This window comes from Lotus japonicus, chromosome 5, assembly GCF_012489685.1.
Source record: "Lotus japonicus ecotype B-129 chromosome 5, LjGifu_v1.2".
In the NCBI taxonomy this organism is placed as follows: Eukaryota; Viridiplantae; Streptophyta; class Magnoliopsida; order Fabales; family Fabaceae; genus Lotus; species Lotus japonicus.
This window is the reverse complement of record NC_080045.1, coordinates 36,960,029-36,985,320: the sequence shown is the minus strand read 5'-3', so window position 1 is coordinate 36,985,320 and position 25,292 is coordinate 36,960,029. Positions and strand designations below refer to the sequence as shown.

The 25,292-nt window shown below is 36.9% G+C and overlaps 2 protein-coding genes and 1 pseudogene across 2 annotated transcripts; all 3 read right to left on the bottom strand.

Moving 5' to 3' along the window:
* Window positions 1-3,320: 3,320 nt before the first annotated feature.
* On the bottom strand, window positions 3,321-4,640 carry LOC130719502 (uncharacterized; annotated as a pseudogene).
* On the bottom strand, window positions 4,004-7,562 carry LOC130719501 (replication factor A protein 1-like). The gene is made up of 12 exons (XM_057570124.1): window positions 7,413-7,562; window positions 7,055-7,322; window positions 6,873-6,978; window positions 6,663-6,784; window positions 6,496-6,580; window positions 5,677-5,812; window positions 5,318-5,584; window positions 5,049-5,228; window positions 4,880-4,960; window positions 4,596-4,768; window positions 4,225-4,504; window positions 4,004-4,141 (listed from the first exon to the last, which is right to left on the bottom strand). Exons 1-10 carry the CDS (start codon window positions 7,560-7,562, stop codon window positions 4,688-4,690), a joined length of 1,476 nt encoding a protein of 491 aa, XP_057426107.1. The 3' UTR covers window positions 4,004-4,141; window positions 4,225-4,504; window positions 4,596-4,687.
* A 1,097-nt stretch (window positions 7,563-8,659) lies between these two features.
* LOC130717923 (transcription factor bHLH48-like) lies at window positions 8,660-15,002 on the bottom strand. Its single transcript, XM_057568331.1, has 7 exons — window positions 14,195-15,002; window positions 13,934-14,083; window positions 13,736-13,801; window positions 10,986-11,054; window positions 10,315-10,386; window positions 9,393-9,600; window positions 8,660-9,148 (listed from the first exon to the last, which is right to left on the bottom strand). Exons 1-7 carry the CDS (start codon window positions 14,576-14,578, stop codon window positions 9,111-9,113), a joined length of 987 nt encoding a protein of 328 aa, XP_057424314.1. The 5' UTR covers window positions 14,579-15,002; the 3' UTR covers window positions 8,660-9,110.
* Between the last annotated feature and the right edge of the window lie 10,290 nt (window positions 15,003-25,292).

The following is a 25,292-nucleotide window of genomic DNA, read 5'->3' as shown; positions in this document are numbered from 1 at the left end:
TTTCGGATTTTACGAATTTAACAGGGTCTGAATAGCTGTGGGGGTCTGAATAACAATTTCCATATATATATATCCCCTAAGTCCTTGTCACTATGTGACTTCTCCAACATTTCTTTATTTTTCTTTTTAATTGGTTTTTTTTCCTTTTTCTTTTGGTTTAGGAAGAAAATAGTAAAGGGTAATACTAATAAAATAATTTTGATATAAACACAAAAGGCACAATTAATACATCAACTTAAGCTTAATAGTGCTTATTGCCATTAAATCGATAAATAACTAGTTACTTACCCGTATAAACTGTCCGGGTCTTACACTAGGGTTGAAGGACAGTGATTTACTTCCTTACACATAAACTTTAGTTGGTTTGCTGTTTTGCAAGTTTGGGTGAGAGGTTATCTTGACTTGGATACTGTATATGGCGAAGCAGAATCGACTCAGGTGTTGCGAGTCAGATATATTGTGCTTCAGGTGGTAGCCTCCTACAATGTCATAATTAGGATAAATACTCTAAATTAATTGTGTGTGATAATTTCAACTGCTCACTTGATCCATATTTAGAAGATAATGTACAAAAACATGAAAATATTAACCTTCTTTAGAAGTTGAAATGCATTGTAAGAGCTAGTTTTGAAAGATGATAAACACCCACTTGAAGATTCGCTTGCCCCAAACTCAATTTTTGTTATTATTCTTTTTTTACTATTTCTAATTTTATGTAATTTGATCTTTTCATTTCATAGCATGTTTATTTGACTTTTCTTAATTGTATGACTATTATTTTGAGTTTGGTTCTTGATGACCGGACATCTGAGTTATTTTTCTAGTTTATTTTTATGCATTTTAATATATTATTTAGGATATTTTAGGGCACTTTAGGATTATTCCATGCATTTTACTATTTTTATGTGATTTTTAGTATTTTTCTATATTTTATTTAGATTTTACTAGGATTTAAGTTATTTGGTTTATTTTATCTTTACATGAAATTGCCCTTGAAAATAAAGAATTTTTCGGAAAGTAGAAAATTATTTTAATGATATAAGGGTAAACATGGAAATTTTTTTTAATATTGCATAGATATTGTAAAATGACATATTTTGGGACAACAAAAGCTTGGAAAAAATGACTTATAATACGGGACGAAGAGAGTAGTCACTTTTCTAAATCTCACTATCTCTTTCATATTAGATATAAAGATAAATTTGAAAAAAAAAATATTTAATGATTCTTGGAAATTAAAACGTGAATTATATTTTGAAAAAATGTCTTGTAATAACAAATGGAGTAAAAAAAAAAAGAGATAAGGGTTGTGGAAAAGACTCAATCTTCTATTATTACTAGTCATTTTCACTCGTGCGTTGCACGTCGATTAAGTTTATTTTGTAGATATATTTGTAGAATACCAAATAACAGAGAGTAGGTTTAATCATGTATGTGAATAGACCAACGTAAAAATTTTAAATAGACTTCGTTGTATGACCTACCGATGTCAACACATGAACAATATTTTTTTTTGAAAGCGAAATGAATATTAGTAAGAAAATGCTTGAGGCAAAATAACTTAAGGCAAGAGTAACGTACAATCTGAAACAGAATGATTCCTGACAAAACCAAGTGCTTAACAGTGCACCAAACCCACCACCAACCCACATGATGGCTTCTAACATGTTCCCAAGAAGGAGCCTCGTTAAAACCTTACTGAGAAAAACCCATTGGGAAAAAAACCCAGCAAGGAAAAAGAGTACCACCAACTTGGGAAAGCCACCATGCAACTATAAAACATGAGAAATAGCCCAAAAAGCAACTGAAAATTCGTGCACAGTAAAAACAGCAATATTCCAATCTATGTAGCATCAAAACAGCTAATAGAAACAGCAACCATATGAAACAGCAGCAACAGCAATCAGCAAAACAGCATCCAGCAAACCCAAACAGCAACCAACAGACAGCAAAACAGCAAACCAGACCAGAGGAACAACAACAGCAGCTTCAGCAACAACAAAGCAGAAATCTACAACAGCAACAGCAATCACAGAAAACAGCAAACAGCTAACAGGAAAACAACAATATTATAAATCCAGGTTTTTACAGAATGCGTTGCAAAATCCAACAAATTAACAAATGACAAAAATGTCAACAGCATGATCGCTTAATAGAACTTGCTGACCATGTTCAGTGATAATCACTTCGTCCTAGATGTTCCATTTTGCTACCAATTCAATATTTGAACAACATAACCTACAATGGAAAAAGTAGATATACCAATAATAATTAGTAAGCAATACAAAGATGAACTTGATATATCATTTGAAAATTAAAAACAAACCTTGTAGCAAATGAATTATCCTTCAAGTTAGATAGTCAATAAGCTGCTTTACTTTTATTTTTACTGTCAACTATTAAAACAAAGACACTATCGGATTTGGTATTTAAAAAAATATAAACCCAACAAAATTATAGTAAAAAACAGCACTTACATATCAAATATTTTCAAAGACTTCTTGGTAGACAACATTGCGGGTAGTGTTAGAAACTACTCCTTGGTCATCTAGGATTAGTATCATCAAACCTTTTCTAGATTTAACCCTTGATAGTGCAACATATAATTGTCCATGAGTAAAGACAGGCCTTGGCAAATACAGTCCAACATGAGATAAAGACTGTCCTTGACTTTTATTTATAGTCATTGCAAAACATAAAGTAACAGGGAATTGTCTGCGCTGGAATTTTAATGGAATATCAGAATTAGATGGAGTTAAGCTCATCCTTGGAATAAAGGTTGTTTCTCCCATCGTGTTTCCGTTTAGAACAGTAGCAACAATTATATATTTAGTCAAAGCGTTGACTATCATTCGAGTGCCATTACACAACCCTGCAGCTTGGTCAATGTTTCAAATGAGCATGATAGGAACACCGACTTTTAGTTTAATCTGATGGTTTGGGATTCCGGAGCATTTGTAATCATTTAAGAATTCATATGTAAACCATTCCACATTGACACCCGAATCTTCATCGGACTTGCATGGAGTATCACAACTCAAGTACTCTGTTTCCTCCCCAGGAATCATAGCTAACATAAAGTTGTTTATTTCCTCTACACTTTCAAGTGTTGGTGCAAGGATTGCTCTTTCTTGGAAGAATGAATTTTTTTCCAAATTCATCAAAAGTTTCGGATATGAAAAATTTACTATTTCAAGTAATGGATCCTTACACGGTTCAATAAGAAGACCTGGAGGAATCTCAATGAGTGATTCGGCTTCATCAATGGTTGTAACTGTTCCGTCTCCCACTTGAAGCAACCAATCAGCAAACTCTTTAATTTATGCTGCTGAAGAAGATGAGTTAGCATTCTGCAATCTTATACTAACAGTCAACTTCATTACCTTGCAATGCTTCCATAGATATGAAGAATTGATAGCAGAACCCACAATCTCCGAACGGCTTCCTTTGGAAATAACTGGGAGTATTTGTCTAAAGTCGCCTCCTAGTACCATAACTTTCCCTCCGAATGGAATGTCATGACCATAAGTAGATCTAGTTTTCATAATGTCATTTAGAGATCTGTCCAAAGCTTCAAAGCAATGTTTGTTCAACATAGGTGCCTCATCCCAAATAATTAGGCTTGCTTTTTTCAATAATTCAGCTTTTGGGGAACCTTGACGGAGATTACATGTTGATATCTCATTTATTGAAATAGGAATAGAGAACCTGGAATGAGCAGTTCTACCTCCGGGTAACAACAGCGATGCAATTCCGCTGGATGCGACATTTAACACAATAAGGCCCCTTGAACGCAAAGCAACAGATAAGGTGTTCCAAACATATGTTTTCCCAGTTCCTCCAAATCCATATAGAAAAAAGAATCCCCCATTATCAGATAATACAGCATTCAAAACATTTTTATAAACTCCCTCTTGCTCTGAAGTAAGGCAACAAACCAATTCTTCATGAATCTTAAGCATTTCATCTTTATTGTAATTCAACTCATCTGCAACGAATCTATTTTCAAAATTATGTGCTTCAGTAAATTTAGGATATGGCAAACATGGAAATTTCTTCAGTGACCTTCCATTTCCTTGAAGAATTTTTTCAATCTCTATCAAACATAGGTTCTTTCATTCTTCATCATCTATATGCAGATCTGAATGAAAGCACAAATATAATAGTTAATTTCAATTTCATTACCAAGACATATTGGTAAAGTTTATTAAGTCGTTTCATTACCAAGACATATTGATGAATTTAATTATGGAATATTTACTATTCGTGTATTAATTTAATTTAAATCATATCCTCATATCTTCTCTTTTTTCACTGCTTTGAGGAGCTTAATTTTTCCATCCAAATCAGCATCTGGAGGAATGGGCCTCTTTGCAATCAGACTTGCTTTGGTACCACCATCATCATCAGGAACTACGACAGCATGATCTCCGTGAGTACCACCAATAGACGGATCTCCAACACAACTTCCAGCAACAACAACAGCAATTTGAGATTGAAGATCCTGTAATCAATAAAAATAAGCGAATTAATACAAAAAAATAACATGAAAATTGTAAATTAAGGAATTGTGTAATTAAATTTATAAGTAGTACCTTTATTTTCTGATTCCTCAACTCCTGAACAGGCTCCATTTGCATTTTGTACGACTGTTTGATTGCGTTTGGATCACCCTCAATATCATCTGTCAATACTGATTTACCGTTGTTTGGGGTACAAAGTAGAGTATTAGAAGGTAGATCAGCAATCTTATCACTTTGAGATTCATCTTTTTGGAGATCGCCAGCATCCACAAAAACATCATTGAGATCATATAATAAAAAAAATTTAAATAACAAAGTTTGATATAAGTGTATGAATTTTAAATAAAGGCTCATACCTTAGCCAATCCCGACGAAGATGCCTCAGACTTTGATCCAGAAGTTGGTGTTGTCATGGTAAGAAATGGATCAGAACCATCCTGCAATAAATTGAAATAAGAGTTTACATTGACCATGAGGTAAAACTCTATAAAATTAAAATATACATGGATCAAGGCAACTAATTACAGGCTGAAATGCCATTGCAGCTCTAAAATTATTGATAACTTCTGGATCAGCACAAATCTTTTTGACACGATAAGACTTTTCAAACTTTGAGTGATAACTGTTTGCAACTTCAATCTTGAACAAATATGTTTTGTCAATCAAATTCAAGATTTCCGTGGGAATTGTGAGAGGATCAGAACCCTGAAATAATCAACAAATATATTATTGTCGTTAATTAGCTATATTTGTAATTGCAGATGAATGCTATGTCATTTAACTTAAATTCATACATAAGTTTCAAGCAGATCTGAACATGACTTGTTCAGTAGTGCAGACGCCTCCTGATCAAATAACGCAAAGGTAGCGGTGTCTTTTGAATCCATAACCCTTAGTTGAATTCTAAACTTGTGAGTTGGAGAAACAACGTGACGGTTACATGTATCACAAAAATACATGCCATCGGCAGGATACACTTTCTTGCTACACTTGCACGCAGGGTAATGCAGACCATACCCCGCAATATACTTAACAGTACCAAGTACAACACAAAATGATTTCTGTCAAAAAAAAAACATTAATAAATAACTGTAACATATGTTAGTAGGACGAACATAAATAATATTGTGGAGTTATGAAGTAAACAATATACTTCAGCGAGATCTTTGAGTTGCTCGATGGTTTTCCCATCACTCTTTTTCAGAAAATCTTCTTCTAGGGATAATTTTTTTGCACTGTCTTGAAGCAGGCTAATGATGTGTGCTGCAGGATCATTTGACTCCAGAAACCTAGGGATTATACATACATATGATTAATTGAAATAACTGTACGGAATATCAAAAAAAATTTGCAGATTATCTTTTTGGAAAGAATGCAAGTTTTTATCCTACACTGCTATTTTTTGTCTACTGCAAAACATATCACATTAATTGATTCTAATTTATTTTTAGAAATTAATTCCATAATTGTTTACATTAAAACTTCCATTAAAAATTTACAAAAGTTAATCATGGCCAGATTTACATCATTCTTAAAAGGTGGAGTATATTTTTCCCTTAGATTTAGGATTTTTTAATTGTGTCATGGTCAGCCATGATTAAAAAACGTGTGTCAACCCCCAAAATTACGTATATTCCAAATTATGTTTCACATTAAATAGGATTTAATGACAAAATAAATTTCTTTTTTAATTTCTGACTCATATTTAATAGAGGCTCACGGTTTAACACAATTAAATAAAAATGTGTAGTTAAATCAACAACATTAAGTTTGAAATTAAAAGTTAGACTTAACTTTCGGCCATAATTCAATTCTGACTATTTTAAAATCGATGCCCCAGTTTATTTCAAAATAGTAATTCCAATGCAAATTGGAGATAACACTTAATTATATCTTGTGATAACTTAACTATAAAAAAATTGTTAAAATAAATCAACAATATTTGTGATAACTATTTCAGAATATAATTTACCTAGCACGGAGAGGGGCAGCTTCTTGAATCTGAGGATTAAAAAGAACCCTAGTAGCACCATAAACGTTTTGAATGCTAGTCTTACCTGTAAAAAAGTAATTAAAATTAAAAATAAACCACGTTTAAAAAATTCAAATCTTAGAAAAATCTGAAAAATTAATTAATACCTTTGAATGGCTTGATCTTACAACACTGTACAACCACGACAGCATTGGTTGCATCAACTGATGAAAGATAACCAATGACCTCAGAAACATATTTCCCGAAAAAAGCACATTCAACACAAACCCTAATCACAAAAATAGTTTACTCATTTAACTTTCATAATGGTAAAATTAGGATCGATCTTTTGAATAAATAAAGAACATGAGGTGTACCCATCTTGATCAAGTTCTATAGTTATCTTCTTCTGTTTAGTACCATCTTTTTCGAACTCCTGTTCTCCACTTGCGCCCGTCAGAATTCCAATTACATATGGTGAAAAAAAAGTATTAAAAAATTGTAAGAGAAATTAATTACTTTTTTTGAAAAGATCAAGATGTTGCAGAAGAGTAAATACCTATAAGGAATGATGTATCAAGGTCCTTATACATAATGTCAGCAAGTGGAACGAAAGAGTACGGCGTTATGTTTATAGCCTTGTTAGGTAGTAGTCGTACAGAAGTCTGAATATCAAAGTTGATCTTGAATGGATGATCGGTCGGGCGAAAATCACGTCCGCTCTCGCCCACACCAAAGTAGGAAATCTGGTATACTTTTCCCTCAGTTAGCGAAGACTGAAATCGATATATCAAAGTCTTCCTAACAGTAGCATGAATCTTGCATCCCTTACATTTCAAAAATAAACAAACTAAGCAATTTAGGTATGCATAAGAAAAATAGGGGAAAAAAGTTTAAATAATCAAAAAATAGTATACCTTGTCATCCATCAGTATCATGTCCATTGAAAAGGGTAGCTTTGAGCCATATAGGCTCGAACTAAGCCATAGATGACTGACTTTGGCAACAATTGTCCAGGTTTCTTTGGAGGCATCCACCTTTGCCAGATCTTCGATCCTTGAAGCCATAAAAAAGGAGGTTAAGTTGAAATATGCAAGGAATGATGGAAAATGCTGGGAATGATGGAGGAGAAATGTCACATGAGGGGTTTATATATAGTATGAATGAAGGGTTTGTGAAATTGAATTATTTCCCTATGATTGATCAATATTAAACGCACGGGTCAAATAATTTCCTATTATGACATGATATGCAATTGAATGGGCCGAATGGAATTGTCATAGCCTCGTCATCACTCTAAAAAATTATATGAAATTATAGTCTCGTGAATGGAGTTATATGAGTGAATGGAATTATAGCCTCGTCATCACTCATAATTTCTGGCATTGAATGGGCCGAATGGAATTGTCCATTGAATGTTAGGCAAAAATTATGTCAATCAAGTGAATGAGTCGAATGGAATTGTGAAGTCAAGCATTTATTAAAAAGTTATGTTTGGACCAAATCAAGCATTTATGGTTGAAAGATTAATATATCATTTAACTTGAATTCATACAAAAGCATTTAACTTGAATTCATACATAGTTTCTTAAAAAGTCATACATAACTTCTGGCATTGAATTGGCTGAATGGAATTGTCCATTGAATGTTAGGCAAAAATTATGTCAATCAAGTGAATGGGCCGAATGGAATTGTGAAGTCAAAAATTTATTACCAAAACAATAGTAACTTAAAAATGTCAAGCAGCAAAACAATAGTAACGTAATTTCATATAGTCAAGCATTCATTACTAATTTTCCATGTTCCATCTCAATTTTCAAATCTGACATTTTAATTTTTTGAATTTGTTTTCTCTGGAAATTATTAAATGGGTATATTAATGTGTGAATTAAATGTGCGAAATGCTCTCTGGCTGTGACACTTGTCAGCCAGAGAGATGGGTTTGAGGGGAGTAATTCTTAGAGTGACATGTGTTATAAAATAGTGGATAACGATTTTGTTTTATAAAGTATATAGATCTCTGTAGGTGCATGTAGTGTGTGAATAAATTTTTATTGTAAAATAAAAAAAACTCAGTGCAGAATCAAGGCAATTTAGTTAGAACTTAGAAGACAACAATATCACCCTGTTGTGGTGTTGTGCTATATATATACCTTGGCCGAAATCAACAAATAACAAGATTAATGGCTTTGTTACAGATACAGAATAATGAAAATACTGGCCATCATTAAAATTCAGAGTAGCTTGCTCAGGAATATATTCAGTAAGAACCAGCCATCCAATTACAATCTAGTGAACAAAGCAACAAACTTCCTTGGTAATTCACTAACAGTCCGTTCAATGATTTTACAATCTGAGTCAGTCAATCGCCTTCGATTGAATGGCCCCTATAATTAGTGTACATAGTGATAGTAATATATTTTATTTAGACATAGCATGCCGACTTTTCCTTGCAGGCTGAATAGAATCCGGGTTTCCAACTGATTCTGAGACAAGAAAACAAAGAAACCTTGCTGATTTTTGTGGCTGATCAAATCACGGCTGATTCCAAAGACTATATTTGATATATACTCTACTGGGCTAATTTCTACTAGCACCGCCGCTTCTGCACTCCTTCAGAGCTCCATCTTTAACTGATTTGAGTGCAGAGATACTGTATCACAATTTAAGTTGTTAAATTCAGATTCAAAATTGCAAAGCTTCCTAAGAATTCATTAACAGCTCTGTATTTATTTTGTGTAGGTAAATTAATTCTTTCTGAGCAATTTATAAACATTATACAATTAAGTTAAGCCCTGTCTAGTTATGAACTTCAATGCCAATGGAAGTAGAGACCATGATGAATTTAAATTAGACAGTCGCTTTGGAGACATGCAGGTTGGTTTACTCTTATGTACCTGAATTTACTGATGAGTCATAACTCAAAAGCGAGTTTTCAGGAGTCATAAAATTAGGGTTGTATTCTTCCCTACCCCAAAGCGGTTGGTGGAATGCATCGAATTGCCATGATTGCTGATAATGTTGTCTGTTTTCGTTCAGAGGGATTTCGGGCCATGCGATGGGCGCAACTGTGGCGGGGAAGTTACTATCTGTTAGGGACACGCCCTACAAGAAAACAAAATTTAATAAGTCCAATGAAATTAAATAAAATCTGAACATCAACAGAAAAAAACTGTACTGGCTCGATTTCTTTATCCACAAAATCACACACATCCTATTCCAACTGAACATGTAAAAACATTCATTTTTAATCGCATATACCAGTCCCAACCTTGATTACTTATTAGGATTTAGGATGGACCTAAGCAACCTATAGTACATGCAGTTATGCTCTAACTCATATTGTTAATACTTTTTTCAGTGATTACAGTTCTATTTCTAGGTCTGTATGTCACTCATGAGTATCCAACAGAATAGAATAAATGACAGTAACTGACTCCAAGCCATCTCTCAAAGTCCCCATTTTCAAGTTCATCATTTCAGATTTTAGGCATTTATATACATACAATAGGCAAACACAAAACAGTTTTCTTATTTTTACTTTTATCAATCACTTGCTAATTAATGTTGAAACTTAAAAACAGTTTGAGAAAGCAGGCCAAAACCAAATCAGGATGACTTAACAATACAAGTTTCAAGGCCCCACTAATACTAGAATTGAAAATGCTCCAGAAGGTGATGACGACATATGTTATTCCTCAAATATGGTTCTTAGAGCGATCCCAGAGAAGCCTATGTAGTTCATAATACTCCCCCAGCTGCCAGAGACAAATAGATACTAACATAGTATTTTTCAACAAGAGAAAAATAAGTACTTACTTCGGTAGCCAATATGCTGTCAAGGTTGAAATCAATTATTGGGTTAGCTGATGCCAGTTTCATTGATAAAATCTGAAACCAGAGCATACATCAATGAGCACAATTATCATATCTGTGAAGATAAACTAATAAATGTTACGGCATTCTGTTCCAACAAAATGATCCTACGAAGTTTACCCAATTCTTTGCGCTATTTTCAGAGGGCATATACATTTTGTGTTTTATATATTTCAGGCATATGCACTTATCCAAATAATGCACAATCTATGGAGTATGAAATTTTAAGCATCAAGTCCACATTAGGCATGGAAAGATAGGAGTCAGACCCGTTACTGTTCATTGAAGAAGAAAGGATAGCAGTTTATAATGTCAACTAGTACAAAATAATAAGGTCATTACTGCTTTAATGCTAATAGAGTAAGCTGTGTTTTATTTGATCCAAAGAGTGCCAAAATGTTCCCTAATCTTATGGTATATATACAGGACAATATTTCAATTTTACAGAATCTGATATAGGTCTTGTAGAAAGAAAACACAAGCCACTTCTTTAAAAGTTTGTAAGCAATACCAACAACAGCTATATTAAGGAATAGATTGGTGCTAACTACTTTATCCTTCTAGTTGTTTGTAAAACCAATTGCCTAGAACTAGAAGTGAACTGAAAATCTGACCTCCACTTCATGCTGCAGAGATTGCACATGGTTGATGATATTATCTAGAACCAATGCTGTTCCTGATATCTGTAAAACGAACTTTGTCATGTCACCTATCTTTGACTTACTAGATTAGCAACTTAAAGAAAAATTCAAAACAATCTATATGCTGTCAAAAATCAAAGAGTGGCTGCGTATTAAGGCTCAAAATTGAACATAGAAAAGCCTATGAAAGGTGATCGAACATAGTGCATAGTAAATCTAAAATTCGGAATGAGATAACTAAATTTGGACTGACATCCCAACCAGATTATTTTTTCCTTGTTGATACATGATAAACACTGTCTGAGTAAGGCAAGGGCAGTGCTCTAGTAAAGGAATCAAAAGAAATAAGAATAATAATAGAAAATGTAACATTTAATACACTGAACATTGTACTTTTCAATAAAAATTTGGTATTCTTCTTGATTCCATAACAAGACCCTTGTTCAAAATAACTTAAACCATAATCAGAAATGGGGCTTGCTAAAACTTCTCACACGCTAGCTGCAGCACAACCAACCAATCTTCATTATTTTCATCCTGGAGTTGACAACTAAAAGTCTAAAACCATCTCCTAAATTCTAGTTTTGAATATCAACAAATAATGTTAGAGCTCAAGTTTAACTTCAAATCAATTAGTGAAGCACACTAGTGGAAAATCCTTGATCTTAGGATTGCAAATCTTGGGGAAAGCAGTTAACATATTATTTAACAGGTGAAATTCCATGTGAAGAGCCCACAAATCAGAGTTGCTAACTGATAAATATCCGGTAGCTCAACAGATACATGTTGCATTGATGACTCAAGTCCTTACTCTGGAAATATCATTATTACAATAACCCAGAGACAAAAGAAAGAGCAGGGTAGAGAAAAATGCAGTGGAGTATAAAGTTCTAAATTCAGATCATAAATTTTGCCTTGTATATTAGGTTAGGTTTAGGTGACAATAATTTTGATCATGTACGTATAAAGTTATAAATTCAGGACATAAATTTTGCCGTGTGTATTAGGTTAGGTTGAGGTGACAATAATTTTGATATGTACGGGATGTTTGGATACCCATTAGTGCCGGTGCTAACAAGCGTTGACGCTCACTTCGAGACAAAATGAGTTTGCTTTCCCATTAACTCAACTGGTATTCAAAGTTCAAACACACACGACAATCTTCAAACCAAAGCCAGTTAGGTTTTAACACCAAAAGGTATACTCTCTTTTCTAACCCTATTATCCTTATCCCATAAAAGATTGATGGATACCAAACTCAGAGCTGATGGTTCCATCTACATCACTGAGAAAGGTTAATACTTCACTTGCTTAGGGGGACCCATGGATTCCAGTGTCAATATGCCCACCTATGTGTCTCCCAATGGTTAAAGCCACAATCCAGCTAGACTAACTCCCTATTTTGCCCCACACGCCCACCCTTCTGTCTCTCCATTAAGCCACAAGGCTGAAGAAAGGAACCAGGGAGGATTACCTTAATTGTTCTGTACAAACCATGACGTATATTTGTATTTTGTTCTTTTCAAAAAACAACGATTAATTTATGGCCAAAATAAAAAAGAATCAATATATTACTATTGTGTAACATTCATGTTTTGATGTTTCCTTTTGCAGTGTTACCGCAGCCGTTCAATTCAAGTAACTCTTTATGAGATAGTGTGCATTTGTATTTATATTCAAGTTTAACAAAAGTACATTCACTCCAAAAACACAAGAGAGATGAATTGATCAAACCAGTTCAAAGTGCATTAGAATGTGAGCGGATGGAAATCCAAACACACTGATATTATTTACCAAAATGTATTTTTTTCAATCTCTTTTAAAATATGAATTTCTATTAAAAGAGCTTTTACAAGTAAATGGAATCCAAAAATACAGTTAGAATAGAAGGGTTGAATAGAAGAGTTGCTATTACATACCCAACTTATGCAAGGCTAAATAGAAGATAAGATTGGAATAATGAGTTTTTATCTTTCTTTTGTATTGGAGTTACAAAACAAACAAAATCTTCAAATAGAATTGGGATAATTCTCGGTGTATCAGCACTTTTAATATTAAAAAATGAAGAGGTGAGATAATTTTTGTGCACTATGATGTAAAAATTAAGGGGTTATAAGAAGAGTTCAGAGTTATTTTCCGATGTATCAAAAAGAAGAGTTGGGTTAATCCTCTTCATTACGTTGCAAATTGTAACAAGGATAAAATTATTAATAACACCCACACTTATTAATAATAGGGACCAAAAACTTATTTAAGTCTTAATAATATCCCGATTAAATAAATGTATACTGCACTTTAAAGTGCTTGTGTAAAAACATAGTGCATATTACATTTGAAAAAACTGCATATACTTAAGTGCGACATGCATTTTTCTTTTTTTTTTTTTTTTGATTCCAACATGCATTTTTCTATATCGCACTTTAAACTGCGATACATATGATATGACTACATGAGGATTAGTGTGGGTGACATGAATAGTTTTTCCTTGTAACTAATCTTAATGTCATGTTCAGTAGCAGCGAGCACTTTGCTTGATGCAAAAGCATGCACTTTTTTTTTTGTGAAAAGTTGACAATGACATAATCCATTTAACTAAACTCCATAATCCGGAGACATAATAGTGCTTTAGGAGACAATTTAATAGATAATCATGGCATAATCATGAAGATTGAGTTATGCAAAATTCATCAAATCTAATAAAAAAAAGTTTCAGAAACTAAGACCTTGTTGCAACCAGGGACTAGCTCTTGTAAAAGTTTCATCCGAGCATTTATCTTCTCTCTCCTAGCCTACAAAACAAAACAAATTAAACTATAAAAAATTAAGAATTTGTTGTTTTCTTAAATATACTCAACTAAACTTTTTGATAAAGAAAACTAATTAAAGAAGTTAATTAATTAGCGGTTAATTAAAGTGGTTACCCTTTCTGCTAAGCTATGACTATCAGTAGCTTGACCTCGACGAACGCGAACGTGCACGTACGGAAGCTTCTCGCCGTCGCCGTCGCCATCGCCGCCGCATCTATCGTCGGCTGCGATGGCGCTTTTGCTCTTCTTCGACGACACTTTAACCTGCGTTCACGACGCAACCAATGAAATTTCGCCCAAATTGGGGAAAATCAGAACCCTAGAAATTGTGGAAAACGGTTGCAATCAGAGAATTTGAGGGACGAAGTGACGAACCTTCTTCTCTCGCTCCTTCCTCTTGACGCACTTCGGGTTCATGTTCTCGACGGCAGGATCAGAGACGTAGCCACCGCCTTGCGCCGAGCTCGGGTTTGAATCGGTCTCCGGCGACTCACGCTTCACTTGCAGCGGCGGCGGCGAGTTTCCTGCGGCGAACACGGAGAATCTGGCGGCGTTGTTGGAAAGAAAGGTCAAATTCTCGCTCAACGTATGGTGTTCCGGATTGCTGACGTGGCGAGGCGGCGAGTGGAGGAGATCGACGGCCTGCGTGGGCGGCAGCTCGAGAAGCGCGGTGAAGGAGCTGGCGGATTCCGGCGCCGGAGCCATGAGTCCCTGGATTTCTTCGTTGAACTGAAACGAGTCGAGTGTGGTTTGCTCCATGATTGAACCGAACCGAACCGGGTTCGAATTTGAAGAGTTTCGGATTGTTGAAAAGCTTGAAAGGGAGGAAGAGAAAAGAAAGTGATGAGGAAAGATAGAATGTGTTTGGAGTGATATAAAAAGGGTGGTGTTTCTGTTTCTTTTTAATGTGCTTCTTCTAGCTGAGTCTTTTCTCTTTCTCTGTTTTGTGTGTGTTTCTGTGATTGTCTGTGAGATTGGTTCTGAGCCATTTCAAGTACAGGGAAAACAACGTTGATATGTTATGGTGTCTCTCTAACTAGGCTTGGCATCTCAATTATATATACGGGTATTTTCGTACGGGTTGTAACGGTAGAGTTGAATGCGTGGGAATCCGACGGTTTGGTTCGATGCAGGGGAAGATATGCGCTTGTTGATTTCTTTTCATGGATGATTTGAGTTTTTTTTTCCGTTGAAAATTGATTGCTACCGAAGTTATGAATAATGGTGTGCTTATAAAAAAAAAATGAATAATGGTGTGTATGGATTTCCATGTTGGGGTGGTAATATGGGCTGATGGGCCGGTCAGGCTGGATTCGCCTTAGTCCACTTTTGATATTTTGATTGAAAGTGTCAATTCAATTCACATTTTGACGGTTTAAGGGTAAGCTGACTTTATGAATAGAGTGAGATTAAAAAAAAGATGTTGCTCCATGTTTCTTTGATCCCATTGTGCTATTAGAAACACTACAACACCACACTAGAATATCACCAAACTAAACAACCCTATCACACTAAAAATTTCAACCAAATAACACCCCAAACAGCTCTTGTTTCAGCTTTGTGTGAAGATTACAACTTCGAAGTGAGGTTTTTACTCAAAAACTGAGCTTTGAATTCACCTACTTGAACTTTGTTGGATTCGCTTATTGACTTGAATTCTATAAAATCCGCCTCATTTGAGTTGAATTCCATTGAATTCGCCTCATTTGAGTTGAACTTCACTAAATTCACCTCATTTGAGTTCAACTTTATTAAATTCGCCTTATTGGAGTTGAATTCTGTTTGATTTACCTTGGCCAACGCGAATTTAATTTCTGTCCTCATGTCCCATCAAGTCAACACAGAATATGACAGATTTTGTCTTATTATGATTCAACTCATTTCAGGCGAATCCATGGTCCAAATTCGCGTGAAGTGACGCGAAGTCCTTCTGTCCGACCACATCACCTCCATGCTGTAAAAAATCACCCCATTGAGGAAAAAATAATTTTTTTTACTCCTTTTTGGTAATTTTTATTTTTTGCATTATTCAAAAAAAAAAAAACCCTTAACATGTCACTTCATTTTTTTCATAAATTAAAAAAATATAGAACACAAAAAGAACTTTAATATTAGTAATGTAATTTTAAAATTGAAAATAGAAAAGGAAAATTCATTAAAAATTTATTAAAATGTCTTAAAAATACATAGTAGTTATATATTTATAATAAGGACCCTGAGGTTTTACTCCGTTGTTCCAGTACTGAGATCATTTCCTTCACAGGTTTCGCGGCCCAGTGCCTCTTCGAGCTTCCTTCACGTCTTCTTCTCTTCTCTGCTGCTTATTTCCTTCTTCTCTCCTCTGCTGCTCCTTCCTCTGCTCGTGATCGAGAGCCTCAGTCCCTGAATCCGAATCAAAATGAGAGGCGTTGGTGGCTCTGCTAGAGTTTCTCCAACCCAAGCAATCTTTGTGGCAGCTGGAGGAGGTTCGACGGTGGCGGGAGGCGGATCTGCTATGGATGACGACAATGGGGACGAAGCTGAGTTAGAGGAGGAATGTGGCAGCCCGATTTCGGCCATGGGTGACAATGAAGAGGAGTCGAAAACAGGGAGATCAAAGGTTGTGGGAGGTGACGCGACTTAGAGCTTAAAAGGACCACGACGCAACGATGTTACCCTCTTCATTGACGGCATCGAAGAGGCAATAATCTACCACCATATATGGGGCCTCTTATCACTATTTGGAAGCATTTCAAGGGTATTTGTGCAACGACATCGCAAATATGGTAGGCAATTTCATTTTGGCTTCATCCATTTTCACTTCCGAAAGCAAGCTTCTTCTGTAATCGTGCACTCGATGGCCTACGGGTGGGAGGGGCAGCCCTGACTGTGGCACCGGCAAGGTTCCCCATAATAGAGCAACAACATCATGTTCTTCCTGCTTCTCGTGCTTCAACGATTAGAGCTAGAGGGGAGGTCTTGGAAGAAATGGAGATGGATTGGGGGCTTCATAGGTTCTGTTATGTGGGGGAAATAATTTCTGCTGAACTCAATTTCCCTGAAATTGCTCCGCAGTTTTCAGTTGTTGTTGCAGAGGAGGTTTCTATGCCAGTGATTGATCAGCTTGGAGGGTGTGGTATGGGCTGATATCGGAAAAAGTAACACAAGAAAGGGTTTGAATTTTGTTCCTTAAAAACTTGAGTTTTCAAAAGTTTAGACAAAGTTTTCTCAATCATTTGATGCAGCAGATGGTTATAAAGACGGTAAAATAAATAACAATAAGCACACGACAATATATCCTGGTTCACCCACATCCAATGGGGTTATGTCCAGTCCTTGGCAACACCAAGATTTCACTATCAAGTATCAAGGACTTCTCCTACAACAAGTATTCTATAGGACTTCTCCCAACAAGTATTCTATAGGGCTTCTCCCAACAAGTATTCTGAGGACTTCTCCTAACAAGCATTCTACAGAACTTCTCCCAACAACAAGTATTATGCAGGACTTCTCCTAAGTTCTTTTTTCAAGATCGATTGGCTCTACGGGTTTCTCTTCTTACAAGAGTGATTGTAGACATTTCCAGTGCTAATGAATTACAAAGTGTTTGATTTGACGCTTGAGCTTGTTGAAGAAAAAGATTCAGATAAAATTTCTAGCTTATTTTCTTGAGTCTGAATATCTTCATGTCGTCCTTTTATACTTCAAGTGCTGCTTGGATAGGATTAGAGTCGTTGGAGCGTGTAGAGTATCTTGAATCTTGAGAACTAGTCGTTGGATCAAACAGTCTTCTTGTTAGGTGCATTTAAGGCCTTGTACTTCTTCGATGGAGACTTGTTGCTAAAAAGTGTATCTGTGTCAGCGGTTGGTAGCGTCTTGAGCCTTGTTCCATTATTTGTATGAGAGAAAGAGGAAACTGATTGTGACAAAGTTGTACATGTTTCCTTAAACATAGTGCTTTGTTTATCTCACGTGATTGCTTTCTCTTCTTGAATGTTAGTGGATTCAAAATTGAATGTGCTGATCTTTCTCTAGACATTTCACTTTCTTTAATATTACTTGAGATAGACGATGAAGATGTTCTTCAATCTTCTCAGACGATCCACTAGCATTAATCTTCTCTTGCATAGTTTATCCTGACACTTCAACGCTTCTTGTCTTCATGATCTTCCATTCTGTTCCTGGTCAGATGATATAGTAGATTGGACTTTGTTACATCATGATCTGATGACTGGCCTCGCGCTAATGACACAAGTCTTTTCAGCGCACTTTTTCCTCACTTACACGCTCCTCAGGAAAACTTCCCAGGAGGTCACCCATCCCAATGTTGCTCCAAGGCAAAAACATAAGATGCATCTTCTATTCGGGAGCCCAACTCAAAAGAACTCCAAGGTTAAGTGTGCTTGTCTTGGAGCAATATTGGGATGGGTGACCTCCTGGGAAGTTTTCCCGTGGCGCGTGTAAGTGAGGACAAAGTGCGCTGAAAAGAATCGTGTTGTTAGCGTGATGTCAGTCGTCAGATCGGGATGTTACAAATGGTATCAGTGCCAACCTCTCCCAGTACGGTGTGGTTTGGGGACGAACCAAGCGGAAGTTGGTGGGCATGTGATACCCAGGGCCGACGAGGGCAAGGAGTGGTCACTGGTGCAACGAGGCACAGACAAGGAGCGACTCCTGGCAGGCTTTTAGGCGGAGGGACACATGAATGAACCGATCTCGTACTCGAGCAAGAGATATTCTGAGACTGTAGGAGGGCATAAAAATTTGATTGGTACTACTTAAAACAACAAGTGACATCTTCTTTTCGGGAGCCCAACCCATAAGAACTTCAAGGTTAAGCGTGCTTGCCTTGGAGTTATATTGGGATGGGTGACCTCTTGGAAAGTTTTCCAGAGAAGCGTGTAAGGGAGTTTTGATGATGGAGCTTCAGTAGCTGGTCTCTTGGTGGTAGGGAGAATGAGGTTTTTGAAGATTGGAATTGTGAAAAAAAGTCGAAAAGTAGTCACAGCTTAGTAGATGAAAGTAACGTTGTCATGCTATTAACTTTGCATAAATGATAGTTTTGACAATACCATAAAGTCAAAATGTTTTCATTAATTAAGCATTTAAGTTCGGAGATTTATCGGAGGAAATTCGGAGACAATAGTATTGTTCTTAGCTTTCTGATTCAGCTTTTGGCGTTATAGATGTGACATTAATGGTTTTCTTTTATTTAGTCAAAAACAATTAATTAAACCTTTAATTATCTTTTTGACTTTGAAAATATGAAGTTAAAAGCTATTTCAAGAGGAGTTTATAAGGAGAAAGCATAGTCTTAGTTTCACTACTTGTTGTGCTAAATGTAAAGAGCAAAGAAAAGCATCACAAAAATAATGAGATATGAGAAAATTAGTCTCAAGAGGGTTATCCAAAGGGTTTCTTCTTCTTTGCCACCATTAATCGTGTGTTGCTCGAATCTTCTAACTTACCCTGAGCTAGGTTAAAATTCTAATGGAGAAACGATAAGATTGGTAACCTAACTCACGGGTAAGTTGGAAGCTTCGAGTAGCACACAATGGTAGAAAAGTAACATGAGGGCTCTCACGCCAAGTAGGGTCTTCCATTATAGTGGTCATTGGCATTGGGATATCACAATCTTCGATGGACAACTCACTCAGTCACTGTTTCATATGCTTCAACTTCACTTGCAGGTAATCATGGAGCATTTTCCTTTTTTAAAGTCTATTTTGTCCAAAAATAAAAACTAAATAGTGTGAGAAGGGTTTGAACCCAAGACTGGTGGGGAAATTATTCAAGTTCATTCCACTGCACCGTTTTCCTTCCTTCCATCCCTAATCCTTGTGCTCTGAACGGTGCCCTATTTTCCTAAATTACCAATCACGACCTCTTCTTCCTAATCTTCGTTCTCCATGACATTCAATCTTTTTCCTAATCCTCCAATTTCAGGTTGATTTCTTATGCCCAAAGCCATTGATTCTACAAGTCCTACAAATTTGAGAAATTTACAAAAAATAGATTTGGCTCAGGAATTGGACAATTGCTGCAGCAATTGATTTGACTCTGGAACTGGACAATTGCTGCAGCAATGATGAACAAGGTTCTGGATCACCAGTGAAGAACCATTGCAGCAGCTATTTCTTAGATGAACAGGTGAAGAGGTGAAGAACGGAGAATGTGGTGGTTTGATGATGGTTCAACATAGACGAATTCAGGAATATTTTTTCAAGGATGAAGAGCAGGCACGTGACTCATTTAATTAGTTGCTTTGATCTCATTCGTTCATTGTGATCTAAAGGTTGTAAATCATTCTCATATTTCACACATAAGAGAGGCTTTCTCATATGATACATCCCCTATATATATATATATATTATTTGACTTTAAAAAAAATGACAAATCTTTGAAATTTGACAGGCTGAATGTGTAAAAAAACTTTACACTGTCAGTGCATCAAAATTAAAATGGTCCATTGACGTAATAAAGCTTATGCGACCGACATTTTTATTTCTAGTAATAGTTTACGTAAGCGGTACACGTGGACTTTTTATATTTGTTTTAGTCCCTAAAAGATTTCTTCCATCAAATTTAGTTATTCTCTCATTTTCCCATACTTCTTCCTCCTCCAACCAACCACACTTTCTCCGACCATTGTTTCCGGTGAGCCACCGTACCCACTCATCCCACACTCACCATTAACCACCACACGTGAACTTACTCCCTTCTCTCCCCCAAATCTCTGCTTCTCTTCCTCTTCCCCCTTTTCAGGGGACTATATAAACTCCTTATATAAACTCACCAGGGAACTATATATTCCCCTAGCTAGACCTTACATTACAATCATCTCTGTAATATCCCTTTTTTTTTTGAAAAAAAAAAAATCAGTTTCCTGCATTTCAACGTCAAGGTTTTGCATCTAGCTTTGACATCCGAAACTGCACACGATATGTCGCATGTGAATTTTTTTTTTGAAAACAAAAGAAGTTTTTAGTAGATGGAAAATGATCGATTTTACAGTCAACACATAACAATGTGAGTAAAGACCCCCCAATGCTAACATAGCACAAAATCGACGTTTGGGCAAAGAAAATATCAACCCTGAAGGTATCATACTATATTGCAATGAGTAGTTTTTTTTTTCATAATGCCTCAAATAACTAAGTTTTATATTTTTTTAACAAACTTGAATCAAAATGTATATTATTCAGAATTGATACCAGATACGCTGTATGACAAACATGAAAACTCTATCTGTGAAGTTGGCACCCTAAGTAGTGAAGATGATAATTCTGATAAAGGTGGGATACTAAAACCTCCTCTTTAAGGTGTTATGCCCTTATATTTCATTTATATATTAATAGTTTTATTTTTATTTGATTAGACCAAGAAGGATCTGATAATGATGTTGATGAAACTCTAAGCGAAACTTGTCATTACGTCAAGCATTTTAGTTATGTTTCAACTTGCTGAAGATTCAGGTTTGTGTAGAGTATAAAGCAGTTTTTCTTTTTGTTTGGTTTTTAGGGTTATTATTTATTTCTTCTGTGGTGTATTCTGCAGAAATCCTTGACATTGGAGATCCTTCATGTACCTGCTTCTATTGCAATGCTCAAATGTGGCCTAATGAAAAAACAGGAAAGATTAAAAGCTCAGGAGCAGTAGCATTTTCTTTATGTTGTTTGAATGGCAAGGTTGCTTTACCATATCTTCCTAAACCGCCTCAACTGTTAATAGATTTATTTTCTGATAAGGATCCAAGAGCAAAGAATTTCAAGGAAAATATATGTGCTTACAACAACATGTTTGCATTTACTTCTATGGGGGGGGGAAGGTTTTGACTTCTATAAATGATGGGGGAGGTCCTCCTCAATTTGTTTTAAGTGGCCAGAACTACCACAGAATTGGAAGCTTGATTCCTAATGTCGGAATTCCGCCTAAATTTGCTCAGTTGTACATTTATGATACACAGAATGAAACTGCAAACAGGATGAAAATTTTTCAGGTATTCTAATGTGGATTATTTAAGTTGTATTTATTATATATGATGCATTTTATTATAGTTAAAGTCATATTTGTTTAAATGTTTTTTCTGAACAGCAGGGATTCTAGACTGGATTCATCTTTTGTAGAAGACTTAAAAGATATGATCGATCAGCATAATGTATTAGCAAAGGTTTTCAGAAGAGTTCGGGATTATTTAAACTCCAATGATTCCACTGAACTATATGTCCGCCTTTTTAGGGGTAGGGGAAAGGATCCAAGAACATATAACTTGCATACTGCTGATGAGGTTGCTGCATTGATTGTTGGAGACTTTGATGATATGGAGCATGGCAGATATGTTGTCGTGAGAATGAATGATGGATTTCTGACCAAGATCCATGAAACCCATGTAGCGTACATTCCTCTTCAGTATCCTATTCTTTTTCCCTATGGAGAAGATGGTTGTTCTATCCAAGAACATAGAGATGAGGTACGATACCCATAGTGAGAGGATCGTGATGTGAGAATCTAGAGAGAGTAAGAGCGTAATCGCTTAGGGAGAGAAAATAACTGAATTTCAAGCTTGTATTTCTCGAATGAGTTAAGAGTCCTTTACAATTGGTAACCGCTCCCTATTTATAGATTCGAGGATTGGGCTTGGCGCCCTCAACTCCTTCTAATGGGCCAGTTGGGCCTTCTCTGAAGACCCAACTGCCTGGCTCGCGCGTCGCCCTAGGCTGGCCCTTTGAGATGACATGTCCTAGAAATTTCACTTCTTCCAACCAAAATTCACACTTCGCCGCGTTAGCATACAACACCTTCTCCCGAAGAACTTGCAATACTTGCCGTAGATGTTCCTCGTGTTCCTTCTGGTCTTTGGAGTAGATCAGGATGTCATCAATGAACACCACAACGAAGCGATCCAAGAATGGATGAAATATCCTATTCATGTAGTCCATTAATACAGCTGGTGCATTCGTAACTCCAAACGGCATCACCAAGTACTCATAGTGCCCATAGCGTGTCCTAAACGCTGTCTTTTGGATATCCTCATCTTTGACTCTAATCTGGTGATATCCCGATCTCAGGTCAATCTTGGAGAAAACAGCAACACCCTTCAACTGATCCATCAAATCGTCAATCCTTGGCAACGGATAACGGTTCTTTATCGTGACTTTGTTCAACTGTCGATAGGCCACGCAAAGTCGCGATCTTCCGTCTTTCTTCTTCACAAGCAGCACTAGCGTTCCCTACGGAGAAACGCTAGCGAATAAACCCCTTCTTGGTTAAATCCTCAAGTTGACTCTTCAGCTCCTTCAGTTCTGCCGGTGCCATACGATAAGGCGCGATCGATATAGGTCCAGTGCCTGGGACCATATCAATTGTGAACTCCATATCTCTGACTGGAGGTATTCCAGGTACGTCTTCGGGGAATACATCCTCGAAATCTTGCACAACAACAACTCCTTGTACCCCGTTCTCCTTAGCTTCCATCACCGTTGTTGACAGAAGGGAACTCAAAGCTCTTTTCCTCAAAGAGAGCTTCGAAAAGTACGAGTTCAGAAACTCGGCGAGTCCAGCATCGGGAAAGATAACTACCTTATTGGCGCAATCAAGAAGAACATGATGGTGGGACAACCAATCCATGCCTATGATCACATCCAATCCCTTGAGAGGTAAACAGATCAAGTTTGCTACAAACTTCTTATCTAGGTACATCCAAGGACATTCCAAACATGCAGTGTTAGTTACTAGGCTCTGAGATGCAGGGGTAGATATTGTCAAGTCAAACGGTAACTTTGACACCTCTAGCTTTAACCTCGCAGCACAAGCTAAGTCTATAAATGAATGCGTAGCACCAGAATCAAATAGCGCGATAAGGGAATTATCCGCAATCTCGCAGGTACTACGGATCAGACCATCATCTTCCTCAGCTTCAGTTCCTGTAATCGAGTAGACTCTTCCACCAGCAGTAGGCCTCCTTGCCCCAACAACATTCGCAGCAACCTCAACCTTAGGAATCCTGCACTCTGCAGCACTGTGGCCTGGCTTGTTGCAGTTCCAACACGTCTTAAGACTCTCAGAACAGTGGCTGGCATAATGCCCCTTCTTGTTGCACCTGAAGCAAGTCACATTCTCCCGTCTCATCGGTGGATTTCCCAGTGCAGTTGCATTTCCGCCTGAAGGATAAAAGGACCCAGAGGCTGCCCCCTTACCCTGAGGACGAACATACGGCTTCTTCTGGTAGTGCCTACCCTTGTCATTTCTTCCTTGATTAGTCCTAGCCGGACCTCCACTTCCTTGGTACTTTCCCCTTGCGTTATCAATAGTTTCAATCCCCTTGGTCTTCTCCACCAGCACTTGGTAGCGATTCAGCCCTAGCGGTTGCACCGCCCTCTGCAGCTCATAGTTCAGCCCATCCATGAAGCGCTCACACATATAGCTTTCGTCCACCAATCCTCGAGAGTAGCAAAAGTGTTTCGCCAACGACTCCAACTTAGAAGCATACTCAGCTACAGACATGCTTCCTTGACGGAGTCTCAGAAATTGGGCCTCCTTAGCGACTCTACACTATTAGGAAAGTACTTGTCCAAGAAAGCTCCACGGAAACACTCCCAAGTGATGGCTTGATGGTCAGCCTCCATCATAGCCCTAGCCCCACGCCACCAATACTCAGCTTCACCAGTCAGCAGGTAGGTCGCATAATCCACTTTCATCTCAGCAGTAGTACGCAGAAAAGTGAAGATCTTTTCCAACTCTTGGAGCCAAAGGTCAGCTTCCTCCGGATCAAAGCCTCCAGAGAACTTCGGTGGATCCTGACGCTTGAAATCGTTCAGACCCCTGGTCTGAGCAGCAGCTAGTTCACGCACCTCACGCTGAACACGGCGAGCATTCTCTTCAGCTTGGTCCTGTGCAGTCACTATAACAGCAGCAGCAGCTCGTTGAGCTTCAGCTTCCTCCCTTGCAGCGGAGTTGGTAACTTGTTGTGCCATAAGGGCAGTCAAATTAGCAATAGCTTGCTCCATCAGATTCATGTTGTCTGAACCTTGAGTTTCGTCCAGTTGTGGAAACCTCCTGTTCCTGTATTCATGAACAGTCAAAGACCACAACAGATACTCAGGTCAGAACAACACAAAGTTCTATAATAACTAACTATATATATATACTTATATCAAATGTATAATTAAAAATAACTAGCATAAGATTATTCACTTACGAACAACCTTCAAAAATAATCTATATAAACAGTAAGCACACTCTTCCTCCGATTGACACCCCATCAATCGGTCTCAGAGTTCAAACATCTTAAGCAGACACTCTACCCAAAAGCTCTAGTTTTCTCAACCAAAGCTCTGATAAGAAAAATGTAAGGCCCCAATTTCTCAACTGAGGAATCACATTAAGTAACCTAACAAAGACTAAGGACTATTCTGCAATCCCTAAAATCCAAGGGTATTTTTTTTGAAAATGACTAAATACCATAGGGTTGGAAACACATCATAACTTTATTTAA

Bases quoted from the DNA above. Each gene is read 5' to 3' on its own strand.
- LOC130719501 (XM_057570124.1), bottom strand. From the start codon at position 7,562: ATGGCTTCAAGGATCGAAGATCTGGCAAAGGTGGATGCCTCCAAAGAA. The intron at 7,323-7,412 runs GTATACTATTTT...TTGAAATGTAAG, and splicing joins TGATACTGATGGATGACAAG to GGATGCAAGATTCATGCTAC. The intron at 6,979-7,054 runs GTATTTACTCTT...TTAATACTTTTT, and splicing joins TGATACATCATTCCTTATAG to TTTCACCATATGTAATTGGA.
- LOC130717923 (XM_057568331.1), bottom strand. From the start codon at position 14,578: ATGGAGCAAACCACACTCGACTCGTTTCAGTTCAACGAAGAAATCCAG. The intron at 14,084-14,194 runs GTTCGTCACTTC...TCGTGAACGCAG, and splicing joins GGAAGGAGCGAGAGAAGAAG to GTTAAAGTGTCGTCGAAGAA. The intron at 9,149-9,392 runs GTACATAAGAGT...ATTGTGATACAG, and splicing joins TGACTCATCAGTAAATTCAG to TATCTCTGCACTCAAATCAG.